The sequence below is a fragment of the Amblyomma americanum genome, chromosome 7 (assembly GCF_052857255.1).
Source record: "Amblyomma americanum isolate KBUSLIRL-KWMA chromosome 7, ASM5285725v1, whole genome shotgun sequence".
Taxonomy (NCBI): Eukaryota; Metazoa; Arthropoda; class Arachnida; order Ixodida; family Ixodidae; genus Amblyomma; species Amblyomma americanum.
Window position 1 is genome coordinate 55,682,958 of NC_135503.1, and position 13,396 is coordinate 55,696,353.

General features: G+C 47.6%; 1 protein-coding gene across 5 annotated transcripts in view; it reads left to right on the forward strand.

Moving 5' to 3' along the window:
- LOC144099149 (uncharacterized) overlaps positions 1–13,396 on the forward strand; it is a 67,187-nt gene that overhangs the window by 8,474 nt on the left and 45,317 nt on the right. For all 5 annotated transcript variants that reach the window (XM_077632264.1, XM_077632260.1, XM_077632263.1 and 2 more), the window contains exons 5-7: positions 2,229–2,309; positions 6,359–6,438; positions 10,902–10,924. In XM_077632264.1, coding sequence (XP_077488390.1) covers positions 2,229–2,309; positions 6,359–6,438; positions 10,902–10,924 — 184 coding nt within the window. The remainder of the gene's footprint in view (positions 1–2,228; positions 2,310–6,358; positions 6,439–10,901; positions 10,925–13,396) is intronic.

The following is a 13,396-nucleotide window of genomic DNA, read 5'->3' on the forward strand; positions in this document are numbered from 1 at the left end:
TATACTTCAGGATATGCAAGCCTCATTTGCAGAGATTGGCATACTGTATTTACTTGCGTAACAAACACAGCTGCATAATAAATGTGTCTGTGTAGGTCATTGAAATTTGGGGAAATTTTAATAGTCCAGAGTGTAAATTTTTCCCTACTACATAATAAATGAGCCTCCCAAATTAGTATAGATTTTCTGGCCAGTAAGTACTAAATTATGTGAGTATTGCAGTATTGGAAACTGGTTTGATAATTTGGTGCAGCATGGGTGTCTGTTCTTTGCATGCATAGCCACTGTGGCACTGGCTCACGAAATGTAGCTGGCATTACTCAAGCGGGTATCTCGCCCATACCAATCTCCCCGTTTACCTCTCCTATTCCCACCCCCGCTCCCAATCTTCGTATCCTTCCCCTCCCGACCAACATGTCCCCCGTCCTGCACGCCGGACGTCGTCATGCGGCCGCACAGCACCATTCCCCTCTCTTTGATACCCAGGGTGTAGCTTACACGGATGCCTCCTTCGTGGCTCCTCGAGGTTCCTGCGGCTACGCCCTGTACCATCCACACCTCCCTTCTCCTGAAACCCACACCAGCGGGCCGTATCTACACCCTCCAGACGCATTGTCCCTCGAGGTCCTCGCCATTGCGCATGCCCTCCAGTCATTTGCCCTCCTTCCCTCTCTCCAAGAGTACACAGTCTATTCAGACTCACAAGCCGCCATACACCACATACAGAAACGCACCCTGACCCCTTCTCTCCAACAGGAGGTCGAGCGAGCGGTCTCCGCACTGCAGCCTTCCATCGTTTTCCTCCGCTGGGTCCCTGGGCATTCAGGGATTGACGGCAATGAGCTGGCCCATCAGCTCGCCCGCGACACACTTTTCCGGGCACCGTTGATCCCCTGGCCCAAGCCCTCGGAGGACGGTGGGAGGCTCACCCTTCGCCGCACCATAAAAGAGGTCTACCTTGAGCTCCGCCTCGACAAACGCCTTTACCCTCCTCCTCATCCATCACTCACGGTGCCGGAGTCTCGCCTTCTTCGGCACATTCAGATGAATGCAGTTATCACCCCGTCCCGCCTCTTCCTCTATCGCTATCGATCGGACCCTTCCTGTCCCAACTGCCCCTGCATCTATGCGGACCTGGCCCATTGCCTCTTCTATTGCCCGGCTGCTCAGCAGTCGGGTTCCTTCCCCCCACCCTTTCTATCCATCACCACCTGGCTCGACTGGCTTGGCGCTGAAGGGGAAGAAGAACAGCGGCTTCTGGTCGCCCAGGCAGTCGACATGCTCGGCCTATAAATTATGGTCGATTAAAAGTCTTTACTACTACTACTACTTATGACCTTTTTTTTCAGCAATAGCTGTTAGGCGCCTGACCTTTGCTTTCGCGTCATAGTCATCGGCGTAACCGGTGGGTGCGTTAATGACATTAGCGCATCCACCGGTCATTAATGCACTCACATTACATCACGGTCAACCTGGCTCGCATTAGCCTACGGGCGGCTGTGTTTGAAACAGACGCCTGCCAGTGCAGGGGTGCATCACTTGACCACTACACCAGTGCGATAGGAGATCACTGTATCTTTTCTACCTCAAAATATTCCCAAAATTAAACGCCTAATCAACTGTAGTTGAATTTCGTGTTACATAGTCGTAGCCATTGTTGCTTGTGTACTGCCATGGATTTGTTTTGACAGCTGCAGTCATAGATCCTAGGATATACTATTTTGCTGCAGTAGGCATGCAACCATTCTGCAATCGTGCTGCAACAGAACTGAAAGAAAAATAGTTCGATGTAAGTGGAGCAAGGCGATAGTCAGCCTTTATTGCCTGAGAAAAATAGTTGGGGTGATTTATTGACTGCCCAAGCCTACTCGTGCATGCAGCTAGCTCATGCATGATTATCCAAAAGCGTCACATGCACATCGAGCGGCTGGTGTCTATCCGACTTGCAGTACAGGAAGAGTAACAAGGTTAGGCGCATGTGTATAGCTCATGCCGTCCTGTATCAGCACCGGATTAAGATGTTGCCACATTTGCGGTTCAGCATCCACAAAATGATGTTAAAACGAACCTGAAGAGGCGTACATGTAATTTGACATGAGCTCAGGTCAGCCATATGTGGAAAGGGGATCTGGCAACAGAATGTATTTAGAAAGCCAGTCATGTGACCAATGTGTCGGGAAGCAAAAAAAACTGGCTGGCTGCACATGCTTGTTGTGTTTCTCTTTCAGGACATCGCCACCATGGAAAGAGAGTCGGACAAGTATCGTCAAGCAAAGGAGGCGGCCGAGGCTAATTTAAGACATTACCAGGTGCAGTTTGGCTATTTCTTAAAAGCTAGTTCTTGTCTGGAGTAGCCTTGAAGCTGCAATCGCATTGCAGTAAAGATTTGTTATAATGAAACACTTCTTGCCAAAGTAACAGATATGTGACGCAGCCTGCTGTGAATATGCTAAAGTAATGCTCAAAAGGAAATTATCTCAACAGCTTGTCAACTTTCTGCTGGCAGCAACTTTTCTCTGTGTGTGGTTGCTTGGCAGCGAGCTCATCAATACCTGTCGCACAAAAGCACACGGTCATTTCAGTGTTAAGTATATAAAGGAACTGGCAACTGACCAGAAGTGGTGCAGAGTTGGTGTGGAAATTGAAAAATCAAGCGCAGTATACAAATTAAACCAAGAACTATAATTTAAAATATTCACTGAAAACTGCATGTAACTCGATGCGACACACTGTGTTGACTTCGGCGCTCGCAGCAGGTCCAAACTACATGACCATAATTGGTATGCATTGCTTAGCTGACTGACAGCTGCTATGTGCAGTAGAATCTCGGCGATACGAATCTCATAGGGTTGCGATAAAATTCGTATCATCCGAAATTTTGTATCATCCAAACGAACAAAATTCACTTGCAGAAGCATTGAAATTGCATGCACGCAGTTCTGTTTACGGCTGACGAGATTTTTTCATGGCCGTGTGGCCACGCTACTCGTGGTGCGATTTCGCCGATGTGAGGGCCGCTCACTGCTCGGGGTGCGTACAGCGGGATCAGCGATCAAGATTTCGTCGATGTGAGGGCCACGTGCCACCGCTCGCTCGTGACGTCAGTATGTGCGGGCCGTGAGCCTTGCTCACTGCTTACGGTGTGTACCATGCGAATGGCATTTGCGACGTGCGTGCAGTGCTGTAGTGCTGGAGGATTTGGTCGCGGCTCACATGTTCATATCATTCATAGTGGTGTGGGAGAATTCAAAATTATAAATTCTGCCCATTGTACACAAATGTAGTCCGGCCAGGAAATTTTGCAAATTCGTATCGCCCCGAAAGTCGCATCAACTGGAACCGTATTATCCAGATTCTACTGTATCTCAATAGAACTCGTCGTGTTGCTGCTTTCCTGCAGCAGTGCTGTTTGTGATCAAAACGGTACTGCACATAAGAACAGTGAACAAATTGTAGTTAGCAAAGAATTCACTTGACAAGACACTCTTACCGGAATTCTTGAGGAGCTTTGCTGCAGTCATTTTAGCTTTCATGAACTTTTCTGGATTAGCCAAACACTGTTTTTGTAGCAAGAGCTACACTACGCCAGCCACTTTGCCGCTTCAGCATGGTCGCACTTTCGCCGTGATTGCACCTCGGCCGGGGTTGCACCGACCTTGAGCCGTTGCCTAGCAACTGCCGGCGCGCCATCTGGCATGACGTCAATCTGCCGTTTCACTCGTCATGGAGCAGACGCCGCTCGCCTCACCAGTTGTGCGCATGCGTAGTAGAGGGAGAAGGGCTGTTGCAATGTGTATATACATACAGTTCGGCGTTTGTGTTCGGCGTCGCGTCAGCATCTCGTCTACTGGCGGCGTCGCTCGGAGCCCGCAGGAGATGGCGACCAAACACATGAGGGCATACGAACTGGCATCTCCAGATGGGGGTGGGGAGACATCCTGGGTAAAGCCCCTCAATTATTTCCTTTCTATAGCTAATCATCCCATTCAGCGGCGACGGGAACCTTACGCGGGGGCAATAGGGAGCAAGGGAACAAAACGGGCGCTGCTGCCTTCGCAGAAACGGGCCGCGGCTTTTTGTCCCTACCAATCCCCACCTACAAGGTATTTCCGATGGCGACGCTGAGATCTGGCCTTGCCAGATATAAGTGTAATTATGGCCTGTAGCTCTCGCTATCTGCTAGGTTTAACCAGAGCTAAACCACAGCCAATTTTTTTTATATGCATATTTGTAACCTTTGGGCACTAATCTCTCAGTTTACTTCAACATCGTATATGCTTCCCTTTTAAGTTCCTTCAGAGCAGATGGGTGGGCTAGTTGAGGATTAAATTTGTGAAATGTTGCACTGATGTAGAAAATCTTGTAAAAAAATTTTGCGCGGGCCGGCAGGCACCACAAAAAAGACCACACAGACATAAGCACCGTGTGTATGTGTGATCCTTCTCATGGTCTGCGTCTGTTTGCACTATAACTTTTTACAAGATCGATATTCCCCATCTCGCTCAAAAATATGTTTCAATAAATGTAAAAGATGGCGACACGGAACGGACGACACGATAATTGTTGTACATCACCATTACTTTACCACAGTAACTGAGGCATAAAGATTCGGGGTGGCAACAAATGCTGCATTTCAGCACCAAACTTGGTCATCAAAGTTGACTACTGCCTGTGATGCATTTCATGCAGCAGCGGAGTGATCTTTTCTGGTCTGCCAATCACAGCACTTAGTATTTAAAGCTTGGCTAGATCCTTCATCATACGTCCCCCACTCCTATGTTCAGTGCCTGCTTACTCAGCACGCATAAAATACCGTGTGCTAGATTCACATTTCATAGTATTAAAGGGGCTCTGAAAGGGGCACTAATAAAGTTGCGGTATGCCAAGGATGTTAAAGCAGGCCGCTTCACGAATATTGTCCAGCAATAATTTTTTTAATGTGCTTTCTGGAAGCTGAGTTATCTCTAGTTAAATTTTGAATTTCTGCGTCTTTGCGCTTTTCCGTCTCCTCTCGTCACTTTTTGCATGCTGGAAGGCCGGCAGTCCTTTGCCGGCCCCACCTCCAGGAGCGGAACCCCCTCACCGGCCGGAGCTATGCGGCTTATTGGCCACGGCCCTTGTAGCTGCCTGACGTCTGAAAGAATCTAACCAACAGCCACCTCTCAACCTGTATACGCAGATGAGAGCTACGGAGGAGGGTGCGAGCTTGAAAAGTCACCGGGAATGGCTCGCCACCTTTTGCGCTTGATTGTGGGTCTTGTGCTGCGCGCAGAAGTGTATTATTTGGCTCAGGTTTTCATGACAACACAGTGTAGTGATTGAGCAAGTTGATGTGCTCTCCTAGGAAGGTGTTTCAGAGCCCCTTTAAAGCGACACTCATAAAGGTTAGAATCCTCGAAAGCCATTCTACTTGGAAGTGCTTGTGCACATACAACTCTTCCTGACTTTTTTTTTCCCTTTTTTGGAAGTTATCATGTGGCAGTAGTGGTTCTATCCATGGTGTAGCTGGTGTGCTCCCAACTTATTCCTGTGATGCCCAGCTTGATTATCACCTGTGATACAGAGTGGGAAGAAATATAAACTTACTATTTTTCATTTTTGCTCACAAAGATAAAGTACATGACTTGCTACAATACTTGCACAAATGGCCTGTTTCAGCATATTTATCAAGGTGCTAGGTCAAGGTGTCAAAGTCAGCCAGAGATGCAAGAGGCCGGATGCGAGATAAATTCATGTAAAAACTAACCCCGACTGCAAAGCAGCCTAAAATTTCTGCAGTAATTAGGCTTCATTGGCAGGTGATGTGGCAGCTTGAATTTGGGTCTTGATTTACTGTATGTGCCTGCGTGGACATTCAGATTTCGTCGAAATTGTATGAATTTAAATGCAATGTGATCATGCATTACTCAACAAATCTGCCAATTTTTTACACACTTTTGCAATGAGATGACCATTAGGGATGAAATCCTGGAAGTAGCCGCTTCGGTGGCTCTGGGGTTATGGCGCTTGACTGCTGACCCGAAAGACGTGGGTTCGATCCTGACCACAGTGGTTGAATTTCGATGGCGGCAAAATTCTAGAGGCCCGTGTTCTGTGCGCACGTAAAGAAGTCCAGATGGTCGAAATTTCCGGAGCCCTTCACTGCGTCGTCCCTCATAGCCTGAGTCGCTTTGGGACGCTGAACCCCCATAAGCCATAATAAAGCATAAACCAACCAAAATCCCTGAAGTTCATAACTTTTGTGCGGGGTTTTCGATGCCTGGTTGTTGCAGGCTTAAGATTGGCAAAGTGTTGTCGCTTAGATGCCACTGCTGAACTTCAGTGTGCACTCATGAACAGCTCTACTGTGTGCATGCAGGTAGCCCTGGAGAAGGCCATTACTGACTTGCAGCAGCAACAGAAAGAAAACGCCGCACTTGAGGCAAAGCTCAAGGCCAGGTGAGACCACACATTTTTTCAACAAAATTTTTGTGCATGAAGTGCAGTGTAGTGCACTGGCAGCGCTCCTTTCGCATTTCATCCTTTACAGCGCTCGCACCCTCAAGCCCAGTTCCCCCAGCTTTATGTATGTAGTCGTTAAAGTGACATCGACGGTCCTGTGCACAGTCACGGCATTAGCTCGCCCACAGTCGTGGGACCACCCCACGCACGTAGCCTTCCGTGACTCGCGTCTCTTGCTGTCTTTGTCGTCATTGGATAGGGCTCGCAGTTGCAGCAATACACCACCAAATTTCTTTATGGGACTCTCAGGAAAGCATTATAAAATTTTTTAACTAAGTTTGTTCATGTAAAAACCACTTAATAACCACACGAGCAGGCAAAAAGATACAAAGTGTGACTTAACAAAGGCACAGGCGCCAAAAAGGACCAAAGCAATGATTACAATGCTGACAATGACCCACTAAGAGCACTAACTTCTTCTTCTGAATCTCTTCTGCTTGATTTAATATGCTTCGATTATTTCACGCTCTAATCTGTCTTTAGACCTTGCAATGAATTTTGTTTTTTCAAAACAGGGACAGCATTTGTAGCTTTTGCAGGGAGTGGCCATGTGGCTGCCATAACCATTTTTTATAGCAATCTTGTGCTGCCTCACTCTTGCCGATATATTCCTGGCCGCACCCTGTGCTTACAAGGTCTGTGCTTTCGCGTGCTCTTCCTTGTAAGCGTATTAGGCACAAGTTCATCGGCACCTTTTCAAAACCGTTGGATTGCCCAGAGGCTAAAGAAAGTTATTAATCCTGCTATAATGAGTTGCACTGTCTGTCGTGATGGTGTGAAATTAACCAGAAGGCATATAGGTTTCGATTGTACGTTGTGTTAGCGCATTTCAGTGTACCAAATCAGTCATTGACTGAACTGTTTTGCATGCTTCCGTGAACTTGACATATGCAGTAATTCCTCGTTATAACGAAATCGCTTTACTCGAAATATCGCTTAATTCGAAATTTCGTTCGGTCCCGACCCAAACACATGCATTTTAAGCCGCATTACTCGGTAGTGCACGAAGAGGCGAGCGGAGGCATCGCCGCCCAACCCTTTGCGCATGCAGTGTAAAATTAATACCATCAATGAATTGCACTCATGCAGGCATAGAACAGGCCACAAGAGTACCAAACTCACGACCAGTGGCCTGCCATGTAACGGGTACCAAGCGAGTGCCGAGTGCCTCCAGCTTAGCAGAGCGAACAGAAGCTATCAAATTCCATGGTTCAGCGCGCCCGAACATTTAATTTCAGTTGCAAGCGCATCGCTGGTGTCCCCCGTGATAGAATCCACACGAAAATAAAGTTTTCCTGACGCTTTGCTCTGCCAGAAGACCGCGGTGTCTTGGATGCGGAAAAGGGGCCAAAAGACCGCGGGCAGACTTGCGCCGCAGCATTCCATGGGGTGCGCTCAATTAGCAAAGGTATGCCACTCTAAAGAGCAGTTCTGGCACTGCAACGTGCCAAAAAGCACAGAAGTGTCCTTCCGATTATAGGTGCCATTTTCGACGCAAGGAGCTATGTTAACAAATAGGGAAGACGATTCTGAGGCAGCCGGTCTAGAAATTTGCTCGCCGCTCACCATAATTGGCCTGCATCACAATGAAACATCGCCTCTTGCTTCGTTGCACTTTTGATAGTGCAAATCAACCGATAACTTGCCGAAAACACGAAAAATCCGAGCGTTGCCAGCGCCGAGTCCGGCTGTCAACATGGCAGGTCAACGCAAGCTGGTGCTTCCCCGGTGATTTTCCTGAGCAGGTCATGCTCGATTCGCGCCACCTGACTAGAAAAACGGTCTAAATGCGTGTTAGGGTCATTGTATTTTGTTAGACAATTGTCGGTGGCGCGGACGTGACGCTACGTGAACACTGACACTTGAACCATAGAATTAGCACAGTGGCGTCGACAACAGTGCACCAAATACACGTTTTGAAAACTTCACGGCTGCGCACCTCGGGAAAAGATTGCCCAGTGATCATCCAAAGCCCCTACTGAAAAAGCGTTCAATTTTTATGATCGCGCTGTGTAATCATTTGTTGAGCACAACAAGAAACACTTCCTCAGACTCTTGCAACATTTGCGGTGCTTGGCCACTGCCCACCTACCCCTCAATGTGTCTCTGGGCATAGCTAGGTATAGATAGGCAGCTGCGCATGTGTCTCCACTCTCCCACTACTTCTTCCTCCCCACCCACCTTCTTTTCTATCGAAACGCAGGCAGTGGGAGGCTCAGCCCCCAGTGGACCAACACCCCTTAGACTGAGTTGGCAGGCCCCCTTCACTCCCCCTTCCTCTTTCTTCCCGCAACCACAACTCCCTTTCTCTTCCCTCCTTTTTCGCTCTCCAGTCTGCAAGCCGTTTGGACGCCAGCCACTCCTCTCACTTGCCTCCTCGCTGCCAGCTTCGACGTTGCTTCTAACCCGCCATTACAACCACAGCCATCACCAGAGCGCACTGACAAGGAAAGCGTGATGCCTTGACGACATTTTGAAGCTTCTGCCTTCTGCGTCGCCCGCCGCATTCAGTCGCTTTGGCGCTGATGGTGCGTGCGTCTGGATCCATGCTGCAGGCCATGTGATAGCATGTTATTCGGAGTGCTTCGTTGGTGTGCCTCGCGTGTTCTTTTGTGGTCTGCAGTGATAATGACTTTCACTCTCTACGCGAAAGTGTCTGACTTTGGAGCAGAACGTTTTGCTGATAAAAGAACTGGAGAAAGGCGGCCAGCAGAAAACTGACATTGCGAAGGAATTCGGCATACCGCCATCTACTTTATCAACTGTATTAAAAAACAAGAAAGCTGTGCTGGATGGCTTTGAAAGAGCTTCGCGGTTAAGCGAAAGAGGAATCGCAATTCAAAATACCCGGAAGTGGAAGGTGCACTTTTACATTGGCTGTAGAACGCCAGGAGTACAAATCTCCCCGTACATGGACCTGCCCCTACTGCAAAGGCTGAAGCTCTCGCCCTCCAAATAGGCCGTAAAGATTTCAAGTGCAGCAGTGTCTGGCTTGAACGGTTCAAGAAATGACACGGCGTGACCTCGAAGTCGATCGTCGGCGAAAGTGTAGCCATGAACCGTGACACTGCGGACGTATGGTGCCAACATCTGCTCCAAGTTCTACTTGAAAAGTATGAAGACAAAGACGTCTGCAACTTAGATGAGGAAGCATTGAGGAAGCATTTTTCTACAAGGGGCTACTGAATCGCATGTTCACTACCCCTGGCGCATCCCCATCCGGAGGAAAATAGAGCAAAGAACATGTCACGGTGCTGTTTGATGCCAATGGAACAGGCGAGGACAAGCTTCCCTTGTTACCGGGGAATGATGTGAAGCTGCGGTGCTTCCGAAATCCAGCACTTCCCAAGCAATGCATCTACAGAAGTAACAAGCGAGCATGGATGATTGCTTCTATTTTCGAAGACTACGTGTGTCTTCTTGAAAGACAGTTTCGCGCAAAGAATTGGCAAGTGCTTTCCATAATTGACAATTGTCCGAGGCATGGGAAGATCGACAACCTCAATGCAATCACTGTGGAATTGCCTGCAAACACAACTGCGGTACTGCAACCGCTGGATCAGGGCATCATTGAGACTACCCAGAAGCTGTACTGCAAGGCTTTATTGCAGCGCATGCTCACAGTGTATGATGCCAGCAAGAGGTATAACATAGGTTTGCTTGGTGCGCTCCATTTCTTGAGGTTTTCATGAAAAGAACTCGCACCTTTGTAGGCCGTCAACTGCTTTGCGCACGCCGGATTTTCCCATGTCATCGTCAGCGGCCCTGATGATGACCAGCCTGACGATGACTGGACTTGCAGTGATCTGTATGAGGCTGTTTTTAAATTTCTGGCAGAGAGATGGAAGGAGACTTTGAGACATTTGTGTTGGCTGACACTGCTGCTCCCGTGGTTACCCTAGCGACGGATGCGGAGGTAATTGACACAGTTGCTGGCCCCGACGACGACGAAGAGCCACGTGAAGGGCCAACTATGGTGCAGACGCGTGATTACCTACGCCTCCTGTAAAATAAGGTTGAATGCACGGGCAGCGACCACGGCCTCTTGCAATGCTTGGGCAAGCTAGAGCAGGGGTTGCTCGCGCCAGGTATGAACTTCAAACAAACAAAGCTCACTGACTTCTTTTCACCTGGATAAAGTTGGTTCACGGAATACATTGTATTTTGACCTCCTCGCAGTTGTGGCACAATTAAATCTTGACTGTTTTAGCTTTTTTTAGAGCGGTCGCTTATATCGAATTACCATTTATAACGAATTTTTTCGCCATCCCGATGATTTCATTATAACGAGGGATTACTGTATTCAGGTTCAACTGTGGGTAAGATCACCATGGTGGCCACAAGCCATCCCTGTAATATTAGTAAAAGTTTATTTATTGTTTGCATTTTTTTAAATGCAGGGCTAAGGCTGAAGAAAACAGAGGTGAGTGGACATTTTGTGTTATGTTGTTAACCGGCAGGTAGAGGCTGTGTAGAGGCCGATCCCTGTTCTTGTGTCTGAGGTGTGTTGCTGACGGATGCAGTGTCTGTAATGTCCACTCCTAATGAAGTTGTCTTTGATTCAATTCGTTTTTAAGCACTATTTGTACAGTCATTAGTTTTAAGAGTGCATATCTACAACCCAAAAGTTGCAAATGTAAATTTTTTTGAAGAAGGCAGTAATGATAATATTATCAATTCCACACTTGTCTTGGGGGTATTTCTTCTTTCTTTCTGTACACTGGCTTTATAAAGCCCAGGAAAACTGAAAAGGTGTGCTGAATTTTGGGCCAAATTTAAACTTTTGGTTGTTACACATGACGGAAGCCGACAGTCACCGCAACTAAAAGCATTGGGGATGTTTTGCAGTTTTTAATTGTAGTGTTCATAGATGGGAAATTAATAGTGTTAATATTTTACCGATAATTCATTAGAAAGCAAAAGAAAAAAAAGTACCCAATGCCGCCGGTAGGATCTGAACCCATGACCTCCGAATTTCATGGGTTCGAATCTCACTGGCAGCATATGGTGTTTTCTTCTTTTGCTTTCTACTCAGTTATCTTTAAAATATTAACCCTATTATTTTCCCATCGATGAACACAACAAATAAAAATAAAAAGAACATGCCCTATGCTCTCCTCCTAGGGTGTGGTTACTGTTGGCTGCCGTCATGTATGTTGTAATGAGCCCCTCTTCTCCCTGGCAGTCTTGATGCCAGAGGCAGCGTAAGAGGGTTCTCGCACAGCTTCCGTCCTCACCATTTGATCGTGTCCCTACATGGCTGTTGCAGTAATACAGGACCGCTGCTGTGGACGAGGGTGGCGCTGGTGAACACTAGGTTCGGTTACATTACACAAAAAAAGCCCAGAAAGCAGAAGATTGGATAGGCAGCCTTTGCTGTAGCTCAATTGGTAGAGCAAAGGACACGAAATTCGGAGTTCGTGAGTTTGGGGCCTCTTTCCCCTTCCTTGCCTGCAGTTTGTTGTTAGGTATGTAGTCAGCTGTAATTACGCAATTCTCTGTAGGATCCCTTTCCTCTTGTGGAGTGCTGTAGAATTGTTCATTAATGCATGCAATGTTAACGATTGTCTTGGAGATTATGATCAAGAGTGGTCGGTGGGTGCCCCTTTGGAGCATGGGGCAGGTTGCAGGAGTTAGCACCTTGCTATCGATAGCATTGGTGGTGTCTGCACTTCTAGATGTGGCAGCATGTTTGTAGTATGGCTAAGTCTAGTCCATATTGATGCAGTACTTGAGAGGAGGCCCTAGACAAGGATCTTAATTTGGCCAACAGTCACCATGGCAGGATTGTAAAACAGTACACGAAGGTTTGTTCCATTTCATCTCTGAGGTGAATGATGCCATGATCTTCAGTGTAACACATTTCTATCCTCTATGAACATAATGGGATGTTTGATGTCTGTGGTTCGTTGCTAGAGCACCAGATGCCAAATGCATTTTCCGGGAAAATTAGATGGTATATGATGGCGTACTGTGAGGACAAGGTCATTTGTGATGCACTAAGTAACGTTGTCACTTCATTCTAGAAATGTTCAAGTGTTTTGCTGGGAAAGTGGAAATGGTGTCTGGGTATGTTCCTTTTTCCTTATGGGACAGTTAAAAGAACAAGCCTTTAGGAGAGCCATACGGTTAATTTCTCAGCAGTGGCACTGGCCGCTCACTGCTTGGCCCGGGAGAATGGGACTCAAAGTGTACATTAGCTCTGTGCTTGCATGATAATACAATATGAGATATCCAAGGTGGGCTGCTCTGCAGAATGTTCGCCTAAGCTGCTTTTCAAACTGAAAAGGAAAAAAATTGGCTGTGGTTAAACCTGGAGTGACACGAGAGCTACATCTGGCCGAGTGGAACTCGCTCAATCGAATTGCAAAGTCAGTCTTTCGCCGCTCCATTTCGCTGGGCATCCCTTCTTCATCTTCATCTCTCGACGTGGCTTCACTCTCGCCCACTCCCCCCCCCACCGGTTTCACCGGCATGCCGCGCCGCCGGCAGCAGCATCTGCTTCGCACCACATGACCAACCATGTGACCAGCCACGGCGCCGCCACGGAGCTCAAGGGGTGCCACGCTGAAGGCTCGAAGTGGTGGCATAGTGTAGCTATCGCTACAAGAGGAAATGATAGGGAGGTCGTGGGAAGGAAGATGGAAAAGAGAGTGTGTAGGGCGGGATAAGAACTGACTTCACCTGGATAAGTCAGCTTGGCTGATCTACAAGAAGAAAACAGAAGCCAGAATGATGCATTGCCCTTGCCTCACGGGAGTAAAGGCACCAATTTATCAGGCTTTGTTTCTATATATTTATAATGCAGCACACAGGGCCTTAGGAATGACGGAACTAGAAAAGATATATGCCGCAGTATGTGTTAAGTAACTAATTATAGCCCGACCCTTCTTCC